The 18,183-nt window shown below is 43.9% G+C and overlaps 1 protein-coding gene across 3 annotated transcripts; it reads left to right on the top strand.

Annotated features, from left to right (window-relative positions):
• Positions 1-834: 834 nt before the first annotated feature.
• On the top strand, positions 835-12,048 carry cdc42se1 (CDC42 small effector 1). Of its 3 annotated transcripts, none has more exons than XM_034600580.1 (5): positions 835-1,022; positions 9,454-9,872; positions 10,480-10,584; positions 11,100-11,171; positions 11,357-12,048. In XM_034600580.1, exons 2-4 carry the CDS (start codon positions 9,723-9,725, stop codon positions 11,166-11,168), a joined length of 324 nt encoding a protein of 107 aa, XP_034456471.1. In that variant the 5' UTR covers positions 835-1,022; positions 9,454-9,722; the 3' UTR covers positions 11,169-11,171; positions 11,357-12,048. The 3 variants fall into 3 exon arrangements, with proteins under 3 accessions (XP_034456471.1, XP_034456470.1, XP_034456469.1); XM_034600579.1 differs by having other exon boundaries at positions 858-1,022; positions 11,100-11,175; positions 11,238-12,048; XM_034600578.1 differs by having other exon boundaries at positions 858-1,022; positions 11,100-11,193; positions 11,282-12,048.
• The last annotated feature ends 6,135 nt before the right edge of the window (positions 12,049-18,183 follow it).

The raw sequence follows: 18,183 nt of genomic DNA, 5'->3' as shown, positions 1-18,183 counted from the left end.
CCGAAACACGTTAGAGATAAATGATCTAATGATGAAGCTGCGCTAGACAACATTCCCCTTGCTTCCAGTGAAACAGTCAGGAATCATCTTTGATCCTGATTTGTCCTTTGATTCTTATTTAAAACAAATTTCTAGGACCGCCTTCTTTCACTGGTTTAACATCTCAAACATCATGTCTCAAAAAGATGCAGAAGAACGAGTCCACGCCTTTGTTCCATCCAGACGTGATTATTGTAATTCCTTATTATCAGGCTCCAGCAGGAAGTCGTTAAAGACTCTGCAGTTTGTCCTAAATGCTGCAGCACGTGTCCTGAAGAGAACCAGGACCAGAGACCACATGTCTCCTGTGTTAGCTTCACTACACTGGCTTCCTGTTACATTTAGAATTTAAAACCCTCCTCCTCACCTACATTAATAATATGGCAGCATCAAACCATAAAGAGCTGATAGTACCTTATCACCACTAGAGCCCTGAGCTCCCAGAATTCAGGATGTTGTCCCTAAAGTCTCTAAAGCAGAGGAGGAGCCAGAGCTTCAGCATTAAGCTCCTCTCCTGTGGAATCATCTCAGCTTCAGTTCTGGAGGCAGACTCCCTCTGTACGTTGAAGATTCAAACCTTCCTTTAGGATAAAGTTATAGTTCGAGCCGGTCCAGGTTTGTCTTAGATCTTAGTTCTGCTGCTGAAGGTCTAGAATGTCGGGGACACATTCTCTTCTCTTCCCAGCTGCTCCTTCCTCTTCTCCCTCTTTATCACATTAAAGTCTCATCAACACATGTTACTGACGTGACTTCTGTTAGTGGTGTTGATGGAGCAGCTGTGTGTCAGGCAGCAGGAGGCGCTGTGTGACCAGGAACAGAGGAGGAGGAGGGGGAGGATGGGTTTCCTGTTCGGGGCCACACCTCAGAGAGAGAGAGAGAGAGAGAGACACTGACAGAGAACTGGAGCTGTGAATGATCTCAGTGACCGTTTTTCACTTTTCATTTTTTCAGTCTGAGTCGTTGTGTTGGTCTGTTCGTCTCTGGTGAGTCTGCTGCTTCTGTTTCTATTAAACCTGCTTTAAAATCTTTAAAATGAACTTTGACCTCACTTTCCTCTTTCATTACACATTGACACAAAACACACGGCTGAACTTTGACACCAGTGTGTGTTGATAAAAACAAAACGGACATTTTCAACTCATGGACAAGCTGTGTCCGCAGACTTGTGGCCATTTAAATGGGTCTGTTACTAACAGATATTGTCTCTATTGATGAAGTGAAGCATCAGAAAACTGAAAAATGTCTGAAAGATTTTTGCTCTAAACCACAGATTTTCTGTTTATTATTACGTTCAACAAAGAAAAGGGTCAAATATTTGACCTTTTTACTTCAAATGATCCTTTTAAAGAAACACATAAAATAAGAATCTGTGAATTTAAAGCTTGTCTGTGTCTGTTGTTAGACCAGTGTTAGACTGGTGTTAGACCAGTGTTAGACTGGTGTTAGACCAGTGTTAGACCAGTGTTAGACCAGACCAGTGTTAGACCGGTGTTTGACCAGTGTTAGACCAGTGTTAGACCAGACCAGTGTTAGACCGGTGTTTGACCAGTGTTAGACTGGTGTTAGACCAGTGTTACACTGGTGTTAGACCAGTGTTAGACTGGTGTTAGACCAGTGTTAGACCAGTGTTAGACCAGACCAGTGTTAGACTGGTGTTAGACCAGTGTTAGACCAGTGTTAGACCAGACCAGTGTTAGACTGGTGTTAGACCAGTGTTAGACCAGTGTTAGACCAGACCAGTGTTAGACCGGTGTTTGACCAGTGTTAGACTGGTGTTAGACCAGACCAGGGTTAGACTGGTGTTAGACCAGTGTTAGACTGGTGTTAGACCAGTGTTACACTGGTGTTAGACCAGTGTTAGACCAGTGTTAGACCAGACCAGTGTTAGACCAGTGTTAGACCAGACCAGTGTTAGACCAGTGTTAGACCAGTGTTACACTGGTGTTAGACCAGTGTTAGACCAGTGTTAGACCAGACCAGTGTTAGACCAGTGTTAGACCAGACCAGTGTTAGACCAGTGTTAGACCGGTGTTAGACCAGTGTTAGACCAGGGTTAGACTGGTGTTAGACCAGTGTTACACTGATGTTAGACCAGTGTTAGACCGGTGTTACACTGGTGTTAGACCGGTGTTAGACTGGTGTTAGACCAGTGTTAGACCAGTGTTAGACTGGTGTAAGACCAGTGTTAGACCGGTGTTAGACTGGTGTTAGACCAGTGTTAGACCAGTGTTAGACTGGTGTTAGACCAGTGTTAGACCAGTGTTAGACCGGTGTTAGACCAGTGTTAGACCAGTGTTAGACAGGGTTAGACTGGTGTTAGACCAGTGTTAGACCAGGGTTAGACCAGTGTTAGACCGGTGTTAGACTGGTGTTAGACTGGTGTTAGACCAGTGTTAGACCAGTGTTAGACCAGTGTTAGACTGGTGTTAGACCAGTGTTAGACTGGTGTTAGACCAGTGTTAGACCAGTGTTAGACCAGTGTTAGACCGGTGTTAGACCAGTGTTAGACCAGTGTTAGACCAGGGTTAGACTGGTGTTAGACCAGTGTTAGACCAGGGTTAGACTGGTGTTAGACCAGTGTTAGACCAGGGTTAGACTGGTGTTAGACCAGTGTTAGACCAGTGTTAGACCGGTGTTAGACCAGTGTTAGACCGGTGTTAGACCGGTGTTAGACTGGTGTTAGACCAGTGTTAGACCAGGGTTAGACTGGTGTTAGACCAGTGTTAGACCGGTGTTAGACCAGTGTTAGACCAGTGTTAGACCGGTGTTAGACCTTTGCTGCTCCTTTCATCTCTATCAGACATTTTCTTATGTATAAATACTTTGACACACTTTTCCATTAAAGTATTGAAACATAAAGTATTTAAATATATTTTTTTTAAATAAAGGGCCCATTCTAGGGTAAAGAAAACAACAATTTGTACAATTTAGATGAAACACAAGTGAAAACATCACTAGGATTATTTTATATAAATGTTCTGCCGATAGAACCTTTCACTTGAATCTTACACACTGGACCTTTAAGAACAGAGGATGTTGCTCCTTGTTAAGATCTATGAGACAAACTGTGATTTGTGAATATGAGACAATACAGATACAATTTGATTGATTGACATCAGCAGCAACTAACAACCGTCATTATAACATTACCGTTGGTTTGTTAGCTGATGTTCTGAAGCCTCAGTTTGACATTGTGTTCAGCGCCATCTTGGTTTTTTGAAAGCAGAAGTAACCATATTTGGAGGAGCAGGGGGTGGAGCCTGACTGAGAGCTCGGGGACAAGCCCCACCTACACCTGCACTCATTGGACAGTACTTCAATACATTGTCAATCACACTGTGGTATCCCCCCCCATTACATCCGGAGATTTATGGTCTATTTTACTGTAAATGGATCATAGTTTACGAAATGAACATCAGCTGTATTGAAGAAGACTTGTTTCTCGATGTTTCTTGAAGTTTCTCGATGTTTCTGGAAGTTTCTCGATGTTTCTTGAAGTTTCTCGATGTTTCTGGAAGTTTCTCGATGTTTCTGGAAGTTTCTCGATGTTTCTGGATGTCCATTCTTGATGTTGATGTCTTTAGGACTGACTCTGTGTTTTTCACTTTGTCGTCCTGGAGACGTGGAGTTTCACAGGAAGTCGTCAGTGTCTGGGCAGCTCACTCATGGCGTCTGTTGTCTGACTTCAGTGTTTGTTTATGTGGATTTAACCTTCACACACAAACACCTTCACAGCAGCAGAGAACACAATCCCCAACCTGCTCATTTTATAAAACACTTGAACATTTACAACAGAAGCTCCAGCAGCTGATGACATCACACTCATCTGAATGAAGTGTTCAGACAGCGCGGAACTTCTCCAATAATAATAATACACTTTATTTTATAGCAACATTTAGAGAATTAGCACAAATAAAACTAAAACTACCAAATAGAATAAAATTATTTAAAATAGAGTTTTATTACCACGTTTGTATTTTCAGTTTTAAAAAGTGAAGCAGCTGAAGAAGTCTTGTTTTCCTCTGACATGTTAAAGTTAAAGTGACGGTTGTGTTCTCAGAGACCGTGAACCACACGGAAAGTTTTTCCTTCATGTGAATGAAAAGAGCTCATTGTGGAGCTGCTCTCTCTCTCTGCTGACCTACTGATGGTCTCTCTATCACTCTGACCCACTCTCTCACTTCCTGCCCTGTCATGGATCACTTTAAGATTCAGAGATGACCTGTCGCCCTGGTAACAGGAGGAGTGACAGCTGTCAATCAAAATCCAACTGCTGGGGGTGGGGTGTTTCTGTACACATGTTGTTATGACTGTATATAGAGACCATCAGTGACTGTATATAAAGACCACCAGTGACTGTATATAAAGATGATCAGTGACTGTACATAAAGATGATCAGTGACTGTATATAAAGATGATCAGTGACTGTACATAAAGATGATCAGTGACTGTATATAAAGATGATCAGTGACTGTATATAAAGACCATCAGTGACTGTATATAAAGATGATCAGTGACTGTATATAAAGACCATCAGTGACTGTATATAAAGAGGATCAGTGACTGTATATAAAGACCATCAGTGACTGTACATAAAGATCATCAGTGACTGTATATACAGACCATCAGTGACTGTATATAAAGACCATCAGTGACTGTATATAAAGATGATCAGTGACTGTATATAAAGATGATCAGTGACTGTATATAAAGACCATCAGTGACTGTACATAAAGATGATCAGTGACTGTATATAAAGATGATCAGTGACTGTATATAAAGAGGATCAGTGACTGTATATAAAGATGATCAGTGACTGTATATAAAGACCATCAGTGACTGTACATAAAGACCATCAGTGACTGTATATAAAGATGATCAGTGACTGTATATAAAGATGATCAGTGACTGTATATAAAGACCATCAGTGACTGTACATAAAGATGATCAGTGACTGTATATAAAGATGATCAGTGACTGTATATAAAGATGATCAGTGACTGTATATAAAGACCATCAGTGACTGTATATAAAGACCATCAGTGACTGTATATAAAGAGGATCAGTGACTGTATATAAAGATGATCAGTGACTGTATATAAAGATGATCAGTGACTGTATATAAAGATGATCAGTGACTGCATATAAAGAGGATCAGTGACTGTATATAAAGATGATCAGTGACTGTATATAAAGATCATCAGTGACTGTATATAAAGATGATCAGTGACTGTATATAAAGAGGATCAGTGACTGTATATAAAGAGGATCAGTGACTGTATATAAAGACCTTCAGTGACTGTATATAAAGAGGATCACTGACTGTACATAAAGATCATCAGTGACTGTATATACAGACCATCAGTGACTGTATATAAAGACCATCAGTGACTGTATATAAAGATGATCAGTGACTGTATATAAAGACCATCAGTGACTGTACATAAAGATGATCAGTGACTGTATATAAAGATGATCAGTGACTGTATATAAAGATGATCAGTGACTGTATATAAAGACCATCAGTGACTGTATATAAAGAGGATCAGTGACTGTATATAAAGATGATCAGTGACTGTATATAAAGATGATCAGTGACTGTATATAAAGATGATCAGTGACTGTATATAAAGATGATCAGTGACTGCATATAAAGAGGATCAGTGACTGTATATAAAGAGGATCAGTGACTGTATATAAAGACGATCAGTGACTGTATATAAAGATGATCAGTGACTGCATATAAAGATGATCAGTGACTGTATATAAAGACCATCAGTGACTGTATATAAAGATGATCAGTGACTGTATATAAAGACCATCAGTGACTGTATATAAAGATGATCAGTGACTGTATATAAAGAGGATCAGTGACTGTATATAAAGATGATCAGTGACTGTATATAAAGATGATCAGTGACTGTATATAAAGACCATCAGTGACTGTATATAAAGATGATCAGTGACTGTATATAAAGACCATCAGTGACTGTATATAAAGATGATCAGTGACTGTATATAAAGATGATCAGTGACTGTACATAAAGATGATCAGTGACTGTATATAAAGACCATCAGTGACTGTATATAAAGATGATCAGTGACTGTATATAAAGATGATCAGTGACTGCATATAAAGATGATCAGTGACTGTATATAAAGATGATCAGTGACTGTATATAAAGATGATCAGTGACTGTATATAAAGAGGATCAGTGACTGTATATAAAGAGGATCAGTGACTGTATATAAAGATGATCAGTGACTGTATATAAAGACCATCAGTGACTGTATATAAAGAGGATCAGTGACTGTATATAAAGACCATCAGTGACTGTATATAAAGACCATCAGTGACTGTATATAAAGATGATCAGTGACTGTATATAAAGAGGATCAGTGACTGTATATAAAGAGGATCAGTGACTGTATATAAAGATGATCAGTGACTGTATATAAAGATGATCAGTGACTGTATATAAAGAGGATCAGTGACTGTATATAAAGAGGATCAGTGACTGTATATAAAGATGATCAGTGACTGTATATAAAGACCATCAGTGACTGTATATAAAGATGATCAGTGACTGTATATAAAGACCATCAGTGACTGTATATAAAGAGGATCAGTGACTGTATATAAAGACCATCAGTGACTGTATATAAAGACCATCAGTGACTGTATATAAAGATGATCAGTGACTGTATATAAAGACCATCAGTGACTGTATATAAAGACCATACATTTTTTTGTTTTGTCCATGTCCCATCTGCTAACATGGAGGAGGCGGGGTTAATGACCTTCAGTCCAGTTAGCCATCAGGGGCTGATAGAGATAATTTGGCTTCGGTTTCTGTAGCCTTCGTGTCATCCATCTTTGTTTACACTCTAGGATTCTGTGTTGAGGAGTGTCAGTCATGTGACCTTGTGGCGGCTCCTGATTGGTTGGACAGGTGTGTCTCTTTAAACTTTGATCTGTGATGTAAGCGTCAGAGCTGAGTCTGAACAGAGGTCAGTTTGTTTGTCAGCTGAGTTTAAATAAAGATTTCAGCTGATTAAATCATGTGACGTTCACTGTCTCACAGTCGTTTGTTTGTTTTCAGTCTGATGAACGGCTGACCACAGATCTGGTGATGGTGATGTCATCATGATGTCATCACAACTTTATTTTCGGTTTCGTTCTCTTTCTTCAGTTCAAGGTTTAATATAAGATAAAAGACCATTGTTCAATCTGTTTTATATTATATATATATATATATAATATTCATATTTTCAAACCTGCAGAAATCTGTAGTTTTAATCAAGGTAACAGTGCGTTTCATTTGGTCGCCAGTTGGTGGTGTCATATCGTCTTTGTTCATGTGTCAGCGTTTCTCAGAAGAGTCAAAGACTTTGTCCAGTTTCATTTTTTATTGGACACTTTTTATATCTTGGTGGTTTTAAGTATTTGAATCAGACGCTTGGATGTTAACTTTCAGAGAAACAAGCGTCAGGGGCTGAATCACTTTGGCCTCTGACATCTGAGAGGGAGACCCCTAGTGGCAGAGTTACGCATGGTGACAGGATCTGACAGGAAGAAGAATAAAGGTTAGATTTCACAATAAAGCTCAGAGTTTGTTCACTATGAAGTTTACTGTGAAACTTCCTCTGAGCAATCAGGAGTGTGTGTGTGTGTGTGTGTGTGTGTGTGTGTGTGTGTGTGAGTATTAATAATAGCTGACGATCATCTCAGCTCCTGCCGTCTCGTCTGTGGGTCACGACCTCAGGTTGGGAACCAGAGAAAAGGTCAGAGGTCAGCGTTCATTCAGTGGGACACATCATGTCAATCTGACCAATCACTGCAGAGATGACTCACTGGACCAGGATCTGTTCATCCACGTGGACGAACGTCCCTGTCTGTCCTCTCTCAGCAGAGACGTCCCTGTCTGTCCTCTCTGACAGTGGACAGTGGAGTGTCAGGCTGCACAGTTAAAGTCCTCACTGAAGATTAGTTGTGAATGTGAAGCGAGACGAGACATGTCTCTCTGTCTCTCACATTCTTTCTTTACCTGCTGAAATGTGTTCAGCAGGTCCAGACGTTCTCCTGCGAGACCGAGACCGACACAGACACTCAGACACACAAACACAGACACACAAATACACACACACACACACACAAACACAGACAGAGACAGACACAGACACAGACAGAGACAGAGACAGACACAAACACAGACACAAACACACAAACACAGACAGACACAGACACAGACAGAGACAGACACAAACACAGACAGAGACAGAGACAGACACAAACACAGACAGAGACAGAGACAGACACAAACACAGACACAAACACACAAACACCGACAGAGACAGACACAGACACAGACAGAGACAGAGACAGACACAAACACAGACACAAACACACAAACACAGACAGACACAGACACAGACAGAGACAGACACAAACACAGACAGAGACAGAGACAGAGACAGACACAAACACAGACAGAGACAGAGACAGACACAAACACAGACACAAACACACAAACACAGACAGAGACAGACACAGACACAGACAGAGACAGAGACAGACACAGACACAAACACAGACACAAACACACAAACACAGACAGAGACAGAGACAGACATAAACACAGACACAAACACACAAACACAGACAGACACAGACACAGACAGAGACAGAGACAGACACAGACAGAGACAGAGACAGACACAAACACAGACAGAGACAGAGACAGACACAAACACAGACACAAACACACAAACACAGACAGAGACAGACACAGACACAGACAGAGACAGAGACAGACACAAATACAGACACAAACACACAAACACAGACAGACAGACAGACAGACACAGAGACAGACAGACAGACAGACAGACAGACAGACAGACACAGACAGACAGACAGACAGACAGACAGACAGACAGACACAGACACAGACTGCATGTGTGGACGTTCTCAGGCTGTTTCTGTTCTTCTTTCTTTGTGGGGACACTTGATATATATATATTTACTGATGATGACTTTTTCCTCGTTTTTCTGAGTGACAGAAAAGAACAAACCCTGATGTAAAAGATGAAGTGACACAAGCACGTTCTTCTCCCTGTTAAAGGTTTTAGTAGTTTGACTCTTGTTGAGGGTTAAGAACAGAGGATGTCTCACCTTGTTAAAGACTATGAGACAAACTGGGATTTGTGAAAATGGGCTTTACAAATAAAATTTGATTGATTGATGACAAGCAGCAGGTTCATGAAAGTGATGAATCATCAGACGAGTGATTCACTGCGACGGAAACACACAGTTTAAAAAACAACTTAATACAAAACCAAAAGATCACAAATCTTCACTGTGTTGACAATCAAACAAGAATCAAAAGTGTTTTTCATTTTCTGTCTCCACAGATCAAACCTGAGGCTCTTTCTGGATTTTAAACGTTAATTCTGGATTTATTGTTTTTCATCTGCCTGTAACAAAAAAACATCACTGGATCGAACAGTTTCTAGATTCTTTTCTCCAGGATCTAGTCAGTACAGTTTTTGTTCCTGTCAGAACTTGTGGAATCTTTTTTAGAATTGTTTTACCTTCCTGGAGTCCAGTGTTTGGTCGGAGTCTGTTACTTTCAGGGTTTTGTTTCTCTGAGTGTCAGCGTCGGTGCAGCTCGTTCGACTGAATGCCCCAGGATTACCGTCAGGCTGCAGCTCTTCATCCGGCCTGCAGAGCGGCAGCAGAGAGCAGCAGCTGGCAGCTGGAGAGGCAGAGCATCAGCATGAGCGACTTCTGGCATAAGATGGGCTGCTGTGTGGTGGCTAAACCAACACCTGTGAGACACACACACACACACACACACACACACACACACACACACACACACACACACACACACACACACGTTTGTACTTCTGTCTCAGTGAGGACACTAACCTTTACCCTAACCTTAACCATCACAACACAATGCCCTCACAAAGATATAAGGACAGGAACCCACTCCTTCGTTTGTGCAGCTCCACAGTAAAACTCCATGTTGGAGCTCTGTCTTCTTGTCTCTGTATAAACAGCTGTGATAAATATCATCATATAAATATCTTAAATCACAGAGGATGTTGTCGTTAGTGATGATGACCGTGTAAGAGTTTGAGCATCACTAACGAACATTAACAAACAACAGAAGTCACTTTGAGTTAACGAGAGCGGAGCAGGTCAAAGGTCAGAGGTTTGGTTCCTAAACCCTGACAAACGTCATTAAATCTGTGATGCTTCACCTGAACTGCAGCAGAGGAGATTTTAATGAGGCGTTCAGGGTCTGACAGAGTTCTGTCCCTGAACGCAGCACTTTTATTCTGAAAAACCTCAAATCAAAATACTGTCCTGCTAAAACTAAACATTAAAGATTTTACTCTTTTTACATTGTGTCTAATGTGTGTGTGTAGAAGAAGAAGAGGAGGAAGATTGATCGCACGATGATCGGAGAGCCGACAAACTTCATCCACCTCACACACATCGGCTCTGGAGAGATGGCAGAGGGTCTGCAGCCGGTGAGAGGATACAAGAGAGACAGAGAGAGAGAGAGAGACAGAGACAGAGAGAGAGAGACAGAGACAGAGAGAGACAGAGAGAGAGAGACAGAGAGAGAGAGAGAGAGAGAGACAGAGAGAGAGAGAGAGAGAGAGACAGAGAGAGAGAGAGACAGAGAGAGAGAGAGAGAGAGACAGAGAGAGAGAGAGAGAGAGACAGACAGAGACAGAGAGAGAGAGACAGAGAGAGACAGAGAGAGACAGAGAGAGAGACAGAGACAGAGAGAGAGAGAGAGAGAGAGACAATAATAATAATAATAATTCCTAAGATGTCGTTATTAAACTCTTACCACAAAGAAATGTTACTAAATTATTAAAAAGAAAACACAAACATGTAGAACTGGAATTCAAAAAATAAATATTTTCTGTAAAATATCAGTTAGGGTTAGTGAATTCATTGTGTGTGTGTGTGTGTGTGTGTGTGTGTGTGTGTGTGTGTGTGTGTGTGTGTGTGTGTGTGTGTGTGTTGTTTCCAGTCAGGGTCGGTTCAGGAGCAGATGAGGTCCAAAGGCCGGAACATGAACGGCAGGGACAGCCTGTTATAGCTGGTGAACACACACACACACACACACACACACACACACACACACACACACACACACACACACACACACACACACACACACACATTGTTGTGTTGAGTGTGTGTGTGTCTAGTTTTTCAGGAGTGTGTGAAATCGACTTCTCTCTCCGTCCTGTGTCCTTGAGCAAAGCACTTGACTGCCAGCTGCAGGGGGCGCTGTCAGAGAGAGAGATTGAAACCTTCCAAGATGAGGGGGTCCTTCATCGTCCACACCTCAGGTCCAGGAAACCAGGACTACATTGCCCAGAATCCCTCTCTGCTAAATAACAGACCCTCTGTAGTTTCCCTAAGAACAGAAATACATTTCCCGGCATTCATAGAGCTTTTGTCAACACTCAGTGAAGATGGTCATGTACTTTCTCTGGAGTTTTCTCAACCGACTTAATGTCCCAGGATGCTTCACTCCTCAGCTGACTTGTTCAGGATTGTGACATCACTGAACTTCATCTCCCAGAATCCCTCTCTGCTCAGCCCCCCTGCTGCTGCTGGATGATTTAGGAGGTGGGGAAGTCCTGAAAGTCTGCTGTACTGGAGCAGTTCTATATTTTTTTAGTATTTTGGAGACTTTTTAAACGTTCTTCTGTTTTCAGTGATTTGCTTTTTTCCTGATGAAACATCTGAAGAAGTGAGATCACGTTCAGGTCGATCAGTTCAAAGTGTCTTCACGACTTCTGTGAACTCAAAGAAACTTTTACGTGTGAATAACAAGTTTAATATCTGGAATGTTCTTCGGATTTTAAAGACATTTTATTTATTGTGTAAATGTTCAGTTGTGTTTTCTAACGTTTCGACTCTGATCACGATGGTTCAGTGTTTCAAATTAAATAACCAAATCAAGTTCATTTATTTCATATGTAAACACGACCGGTTTGTAAAAACTGTCAGGGGGGGGTGGGGGTGGGGGTTTCTGTGCTACCCTGGGTGGTTGCCATGGAAACTGCTGAGTCATGGTGTACCCCCTCACCATGCAACCGGCACCTTCCTCTCTGAAGAGGCTAAACTGTGTTGCGTTCATCGACTCTGTTATGAGTTGATTTTGTTGTTGTTGATTTGATTGACCTGTTTGTGTTGTTGTTCAGTCAGAAAGTTGTGTTGATATTTTTGTATGAACAAATCTTTTATCGATCAAAAGTTTTTCTGTGAGTGTTTGTGGTCGTTGAAACAAATAAACATTTTCATCTTTAGTTCATTTTCTTTAACGTGACTCAACAACTTTGTGTGGAGCTGCAGTTCCTCTAATGTCCACTAGAGGCTACTGTTTAACTTCACGTTTAATGTTTGTTTGTGTGATTGACAGGTGTCTCAGCCAATCACAGCTGTGGAGGTGACTGATGTTTTAATGATAGTCTGTCGACACGTCATGTTCACGAACGTGATCCTGCTTCATGTTTTAGCACGAACATTACTAATGCTAATGCTAATGCTAAATAAAATCATTAGAGCCGCTTACAAGAAACATCCGGACAAAATGTTTGAGTGAAGAGATTAAAGAAGATAATTATTTATGCTATTAAATGGTAACAACAAGCCAACAGGATAATTTTAGTAGATAAAGATACGGATGCTGTTTGTATGAAATGTTAACGAGGGCGAGAAAGATTTAATTTATTAAAACAAGAAAAATAATCAACTTTCAGAGAAACGTCAAAATAAAGTTTCGTTTTCATCCAAATCTTAAATTGATGTTTTTGATTCAAAATAACGAGTTGGGAGAAAATCTGGGAGATTGAGGATGTTTTCAAGTGTTTTATCAGAATATCAGAAAATATCTTAACCCTTGTGTTGTCCCTGCTTCCCCCTTGTGTTGTCCCTGCTTCCCCCTTGTGTTGTCCCTGCTTCCCCCTTGTGTTGTCCCTGCTTCCCCCTTGTGTTGTCCCTGCTTCCCCCTTGTGTTGTCCCTGCTTCCCCCAGCCGTTGTCCCTGCTTCCCCCGGCCGTTGTCCCTGCTTCCCCCGGCTGTTGTCCCTGCTTCCCCCTTGTGTTGTCCCTGCTTCCCCCTTGTGTTGTCCCTGCTTCCCCCGGCCGTTGTCCCTGCTTCCCCCTTGTGTTGTCCCTGCTTCCCCCTTGTGTTGTCCCTGCTTCCCCCAGCCGTTGTCCCTGCTTCCCCCTTGTGTTGTCCCTGCTTCCCCCAGCCGTTGTCCCTGCTTCCCCCTTGTGTTGTCCCTGCTTCCCCCAGCCGTTGTCCCTGCTTCCCCCGGCCGTTGTCCCTGCTTCCCCCTTGTGTTGTCCCTGCTTCCCCCTTGTGTTGTCCCTGCTTCCCCCTTGTGTTGTCCCTGCTTCCCCCAGCCGTTGTCCCTGCTTCCCCCGGCCGTTGTCCCTGCTTCCCCCGGCTGTTGTCCCTGCTTCCCCCGGCTGTTGGCCCCCTCACATAGCCCACCCCATATTAGGACACACACGTAGCACAATAGACACGTGAGCAGCCCTTGCAGATGTATTTGTTACACCCGCGGCACACGGTGTGAGTTTTACAGTCCTTTTTCCTGGGGCATATCTGACACCTCTTCCTCGCGCCGAGCGGGCCTGCAGCTAGGGCTATGGAGGAGGCCGGACGCTCGGGTCGAGCGTCGTCGTCGTGGTCAAGAGCTCTCCGTGCGGCGGCGGCGGCTTTTACAGCCTTCACAACCACGGCGGACGCGTCCGTGCGGGGGGTGCGCTCCCTTCGTGCGATGATCGGAGTCACGAGAGCCTTTCCCAGCTGCTCTAGGAACACCCTCCGCTTGTTCCGCTTGCCCGGCATCCAGTCTGGGTTGATCTCTCTCCATATCACGAAGGCGTTGTAGGAAGAGACGTCGAGAATGTTGTGAAAGACGACCCGGGGCCAGCGCGCGGTCATCCTCCTGCAGCTGTACGTTCCGATCACCTTGTCTAGGTTGTCCACGCCACCTTTGTTGCGGTTGTAGTCCAGGACGATGACCGGTTTCCCGTCCTCGCAGTCGCTGATGTCGGCCTCAGGGTGCCGTGTGCTCAGGAGCACCACATTCCTGTTTTTCTTTGGGATGTAGGACACAAGAGTGGCAGTGGGCGTGAATGCGAACTTGGATGAGAACACCTCTCTTCCCTTGACCGCGAGCAGCCCGGTCGGGAGCTCGGGCTTGTTCTTCCGAACAGTGCCGACCACGGTGAGCTTCCTCTCCAGGAGCTGCCGCGCGAGTTCGTAGGAGGTGAAGTAATTGTCGCACGTGACGTTACGACCGTGCAGTCCCTCCGTTACATCGAGCACTACCCGCAACCCCTGGTTCCGTTCTGGGCGTCCGCCGCTCGGCTTTCCGGTGTACACTTGCATCTTCCAAGCGTAGCTTGATTTCGCATCGCAGGCCACCCACGACTTGATCCCGTATTTCGCTGGCTTGCTGGGCATGTACTGACGGAACGGACACCGGCCTAGGGAGAAAAACAGGAGGAGAAGAGATGAGAGGAGAGGAGATGAGGACGAGGACTAGCAGCCGCTATCTAGCTATAGCTACATAACATAATAACATAACATAATAATAATATTAAAAAAAACGAAAAAAAAGACTAACCTCTGAACGGAACCAGTTGCTCGTCCACGGTCACTTCGGGCCCCGGGTTGTAGAGGTGCGGTAGCCGCGAAACCCACGCGTCCCAGACCTCTCGCACGGCCGCCAATTTGTCCGTGGCTCGTCTCGTGCGTCTCGTCTCGTGGTCGTCGAAGCGCAGCAGTCTGGAGTACGTGTGGAAGAGTTTTAGGGGCATCGTGGCACGAAATATCGCCCGGCCACTCTCGGCCTCCCACAGGCTGGCGGCGGCCTCGCCCCGGGACCTGTACACGCCCGCTAAGATCAGCAGCCCTACGTAGGCGCGCAGGTCGGTCTCGTCCATCCCTTTCGTCGCCGTATTTTTGACCACCCTCCCGATTCGTCATCTCCAGGATGATGTTCTCTACCGTCGGTGTGATGAACAGGCGGAGGAGGAAGAGGAGGAGGAGGAGCAGTGGCCCTCCTCTCGGCCGTACGCCCTCGAGGACCATGTTATTTCCCCGTTTCTTGATGGGAAGGTCTCTCTTTCCACGAGTCCGGTGGTGGTGCCGTGGTCTTGTCCTTCTTCTTCTTCTTCCAAGGATGACGAATCTGCAGAAGCATCACCCACTGGGTTGTAGTCTTCGTCATCTTCGTCGTCTTCGTCGTCGTCGTCGTCGTCGTCTTCATCTTCGTCGTCTCTGTCTTCTTCTCGGTCTGGCTCTTTCGCGTCCTCTTCGGGTTCAGAGGATGGTTGCTGGGAGAATAGCTGTTGGAGAACCTGTTCTCTGGTGAAACGCTCCTGACGTGACATCGTGCCATGGTCCGTGAGGGTGGCACACCGGCTTCTATGTGGGTCTAATGTACCCCCCCGAGGTTACAATTGGAATCAGGTGTGGGTCTAAATGACCCCACAGAGCACCACAGCGCCCTCTCTGGGTCTAAATGACCCCAGGAGAATTGGATAATGACAATGTTTGGGTCACCCTAACCCTAACCCTGACCGGCCAGGGCTTGCGGATGATCACACACACGCACACACGCACGCACGCACGCACACACGCACACACAGACACACACACACTCTGGGTCAATCCGACCCAGGAACAACACAAGGGTTAATCTCAGATTATTCTCAAAAATCAAACTCTTGTTTTTCACATTTTCAATGAAAAACTGCCACACAAACATTTTCCTGTTAAAGTGACATCAGCGTGTTTTTTTTGTGACTCTGCATTTTGTGGAGTTTGTCTCGTGTTTGGATTTGTTACGTAACGTCCTCATTAAACACAGATGGACTTTATTCGACCTCGTTATGTAACGTGTGTCTCATGACGCCTGAATAAATCGGTTTTCTCTCCTCAAGTGTCTGAGTTCATCATCATGTTATTAGAACATCAGCTGAATGTAGTGAAGATTCTACTGTTTCATGAATAGAATATATATTATATATATTTATGTGAGAGCACAGCCTAAATATATCGTCTTTTTCCTGCGAAATAGACTGAAAGTCTTTGTTATTAGTATCAGGACTTTCTACAAAGTAAAATCTGTTTACTGGAAAAATCTATCACAAACAATTTGTAACAATCAGAAACAATCGGAAATATTCGGAAACAATAAAAAAAAAATTTGAAACAATGGGAAACAAGTTGAAAACAAGTCAGAAATAATCGGACACAACCATAAACAAGTTCGAAACAATTGGAAACAATCAGAAACCATCGAAAATAAGTCAGCAACAGACATACAGGAACAATCGGAAACAATGACTTTTATATTGATAACAATAAACACATCGTTCATTTTGTGGCCCACTGCAGTAAAGTCATTCCCGCTGCTTGGAGATCCGGGCAGACGCACATTATGAATTATGAACTGTTTTCCTGTTCTGAATGAATGACACAGTTCCCTCACACACACATAATAAATCTCCAGGTGCTGAGAGCAGGTAACTGTAACATTGTCGTGTGTGTTTGTGTGTGTGAGAGAGTGTGTGTGTGTGTTACATGACCCTGAAGACCTTGATTAAAAGTTTTAGTTTCAGCTTCAGATGATTTGTTGTTTTCTCTTGATCCGTGAGTGTGTGCGTTGCTCATTGTGTAACTTTTGTGTACATCTGTTTACACAGTTACATTGTGTGTGTGTGTGTGTGAGTAACCAGCAGATGAGACAGTTACCATGACAACATGCTGACAAAAGAGCTAAGATTTAGCCGGATGACAAACAGTCACTGATGAATGAGCTCAGTTTTAGGCCCCGTCCCACTTCCTCTCCCTTCCTTCCTAACCCTGAAGTGTCCTTTGCTGGGAGTGTCCCCTCCAAACAGCCACAAGGGGGACAGTTAGAAAATCTTCTCAAGACAAACCGTCCTCCCAAGATGAACTGTCTTCAAACACATGTTGTCTTGGGTCATTTTGGGGGAAATCAGCCTGATCTTAACCACTGATCTTTATATAAATTGTGGACGTATGTTTTGATCCTAACTGGAAAAACGTCCACAAATAACTGAACAGTCTGTGATTTGTCCTCAGAAGTAGCCTAGGACAGACATATACACTGTGTTCCTGTTTATTAAGTTTCCTCAGCAGTGACCTCACTTCCTTCCTGTCAGGCTCCATTTCCTGTCCAGCCATCAGACAGACACACACACACACACACACACACACACACACACACACACACACACACACACACACACACACACACACACACACACACACACACACGACAATGTTACAGTTACCTGTTCTCAGCACCTGGATATTTATTATGTGTGTGTGAGAGGGAACTGTGTCATTCATTCAGAATAGGAAAACAGTTGTGTGTGTGTGTGTGTGTGTGTGTGTGTGTGTGTGTACGTACTCACTCACAACTGCACAGACTTTGACTGGAAATGACATCATCAGCCCAACTTAGGCCAGGGAGCCGTCCAGCCTAACTTACCCCCCCCCCACTCTAAGCGAGAGAGGAAGTCAGCCACAGCCATCTGCACCCCCGGCCTATGGATCACCTTGAATTGAAATGGTTGCCTCTCTCCATGCTTTCTGGAGGTTGAGGTTTGTGTGACTCCACCCCCGTCAGACCGCACAACCTCATAATCGACAATCCCCACTCACCATGTGACCTCAAAGGGGCGCTTGCCACTTTAGAGTAATTAAGAGCTAGAAGAAGAAAGCAGTACAAGCACTTTTTCCCGGTGTAGATTGCCTCAGTCTGGCCGCTCTACTGTGCAGGCGCTGTTCACGGGCCTGGGCCTGCAGCAAATTCTCACATGATAGCTGCCCAAGTGTGTGGAGTTTTGCTCGCAGGTCCAGGACGTACGGAAAAGGTTTAATGCCCAGTAATCCGTACAGTTCCCTTAGTGTTTGTGAGATGATCGAGGCGCCTTGGTCAGTCAGGTTCTCTTTCGGGATCCCGACTCGGGAGATGAAACAGTGGCTGCGCAACATTCTTTCCCTTTTCATCACTTTACACAGCCGGTGTTTATTGGCGGTAGCAA

This window comes from Hippoglossus hippoglossus, chromosome 11, assembly GCF_009819705.1.
Source record: "Hippoglossus hippoglossus isolate fHipHip1 chromosome 11, fHipHip1.pri, whole genome shotgun sequence".
NCBI lineage: Eukaryota > Metazoa > Chordata > Actinopteri > Pleuronectiformes > Pleuronectidae > Hippoglossus > Hippoglossus hippoglossus.
Note: the sequence above shows the minus strand (reverse complement) of the source record. Positions and strands in the feature narration are given on the sequence as shown.